This window comes from Cynoglossus semilaevis, chromosome 14, assembly GCF_000523025.1.
Source record: "Cynoglossus semilaevis isolate Cse_v1.0 chromosome 14, Cse_v1.0, whole genome shotgun sequence".
Taxonomy (NCBI): domain Eukaryota; kingdom Metazoa; phylum Chordata; class Actinopteri; order Pleuronectiformes; family Cynoglossidae; genus Cynoglossus; species Cynoglossus semilaevis.
Genome location: NC_024320.1, coordinates 17,176,197 through 17,176,983, shown reverse-complemented (window position 1 = coordinate 17,176,983; position 787 = coordinate 17,176,197). Strand labels below are relative to the sequence as shown.

The 787-nt window shown below is 44.0% G+C and overlaps 1 protein-coding gene across 1 annotated transcript in view; it reads right to left on the bottom strand.

Moving 5' to 3' along the window:
* Positions 1-787, bottom strand: part of LOC103389891 (zona pellucida sperm-binding protein 3-like) — a 5,953-nt gene that overhangs the window by 1,546 nt on the left and 3,620 nt on the right. The window contains exons 8-10 of the mRNA XM_008325512.2: positions 760-784; positions 351-442; positions 98-192 (exon numbers count right to left, since the gene is read on the bottom strand). Coding sequence (XP_008323734.1) covers positions 98-192; positions 351-442; positions 760-784 — 212 coding nt within the window. The remainder of the gene's footprint in view (positions 1-97; positions 193-350; positions 443-759; positions 785-787) is intronic.

Below are 787 nucleotides of genomic sequence, written 5' to 3'. Positions count from 1 at the left end.
CAGTGAAACATGCCCTTTCTCTCTATGGCCACTGGGGACAGTACAAGCCCCCACTGCAGCCTGCATTTATTTGTGTTGTGTTTATGTAACACTGTACCGGCGTCTGCTGCCAGGCTCCTCTTCTGTCTCTGCTCCCGGCAGCTGCTTTCACAGCAGCCACACACCTTATTGTCTCCACCTGAGGCCACCCATCTGCCAAAACCAAAAGGAAATAAAACGATGCCTCATGTTTTAGTCTAAACAAAAATGAAGTCTCACATAAACTTGGTGAAGCACAGCAGCCTTTATTTGACAGGCCTGACAAATGTCCAGTCATCTTGAAACCAAATTGTGCTCTGATGCTAGCCCACCTGTTAGCCTCATTGAGGAAGGAACAGGCCTTGTGCTGCGAGTCAATTGGACGAGACACAGTGGTAGCCTTCAGGTGACATGTGATGTAGAGCTGTAACAATGACAGTTGACAAATGTTTGAACGAAGCCAAGACAACGCAGGGAAGAGGCAGCTAGTGAGGACGCAATGATTAAAGCCTGTCTCTCTGTCTTGGCAAAGTCCATTGTTACTGTCAAGTAGTTCTTATTTTTTTGTACACCTGACAGTGTTTTTGTCCTGCCTTTAATTGTTTAAATTTTAAGATAACTTTGATCTTCTTTTGCTATATTTTACTTTTTTCTTTCAATCTTTGGTCACAGTAGAGAGAGCTTGACACAGACTGGCTGCTTTTTATCTTTGTTAAACATCTATAAATGGCGTGAACTCACTGAGTCACTGTGGTCTGTGTGGAATCTG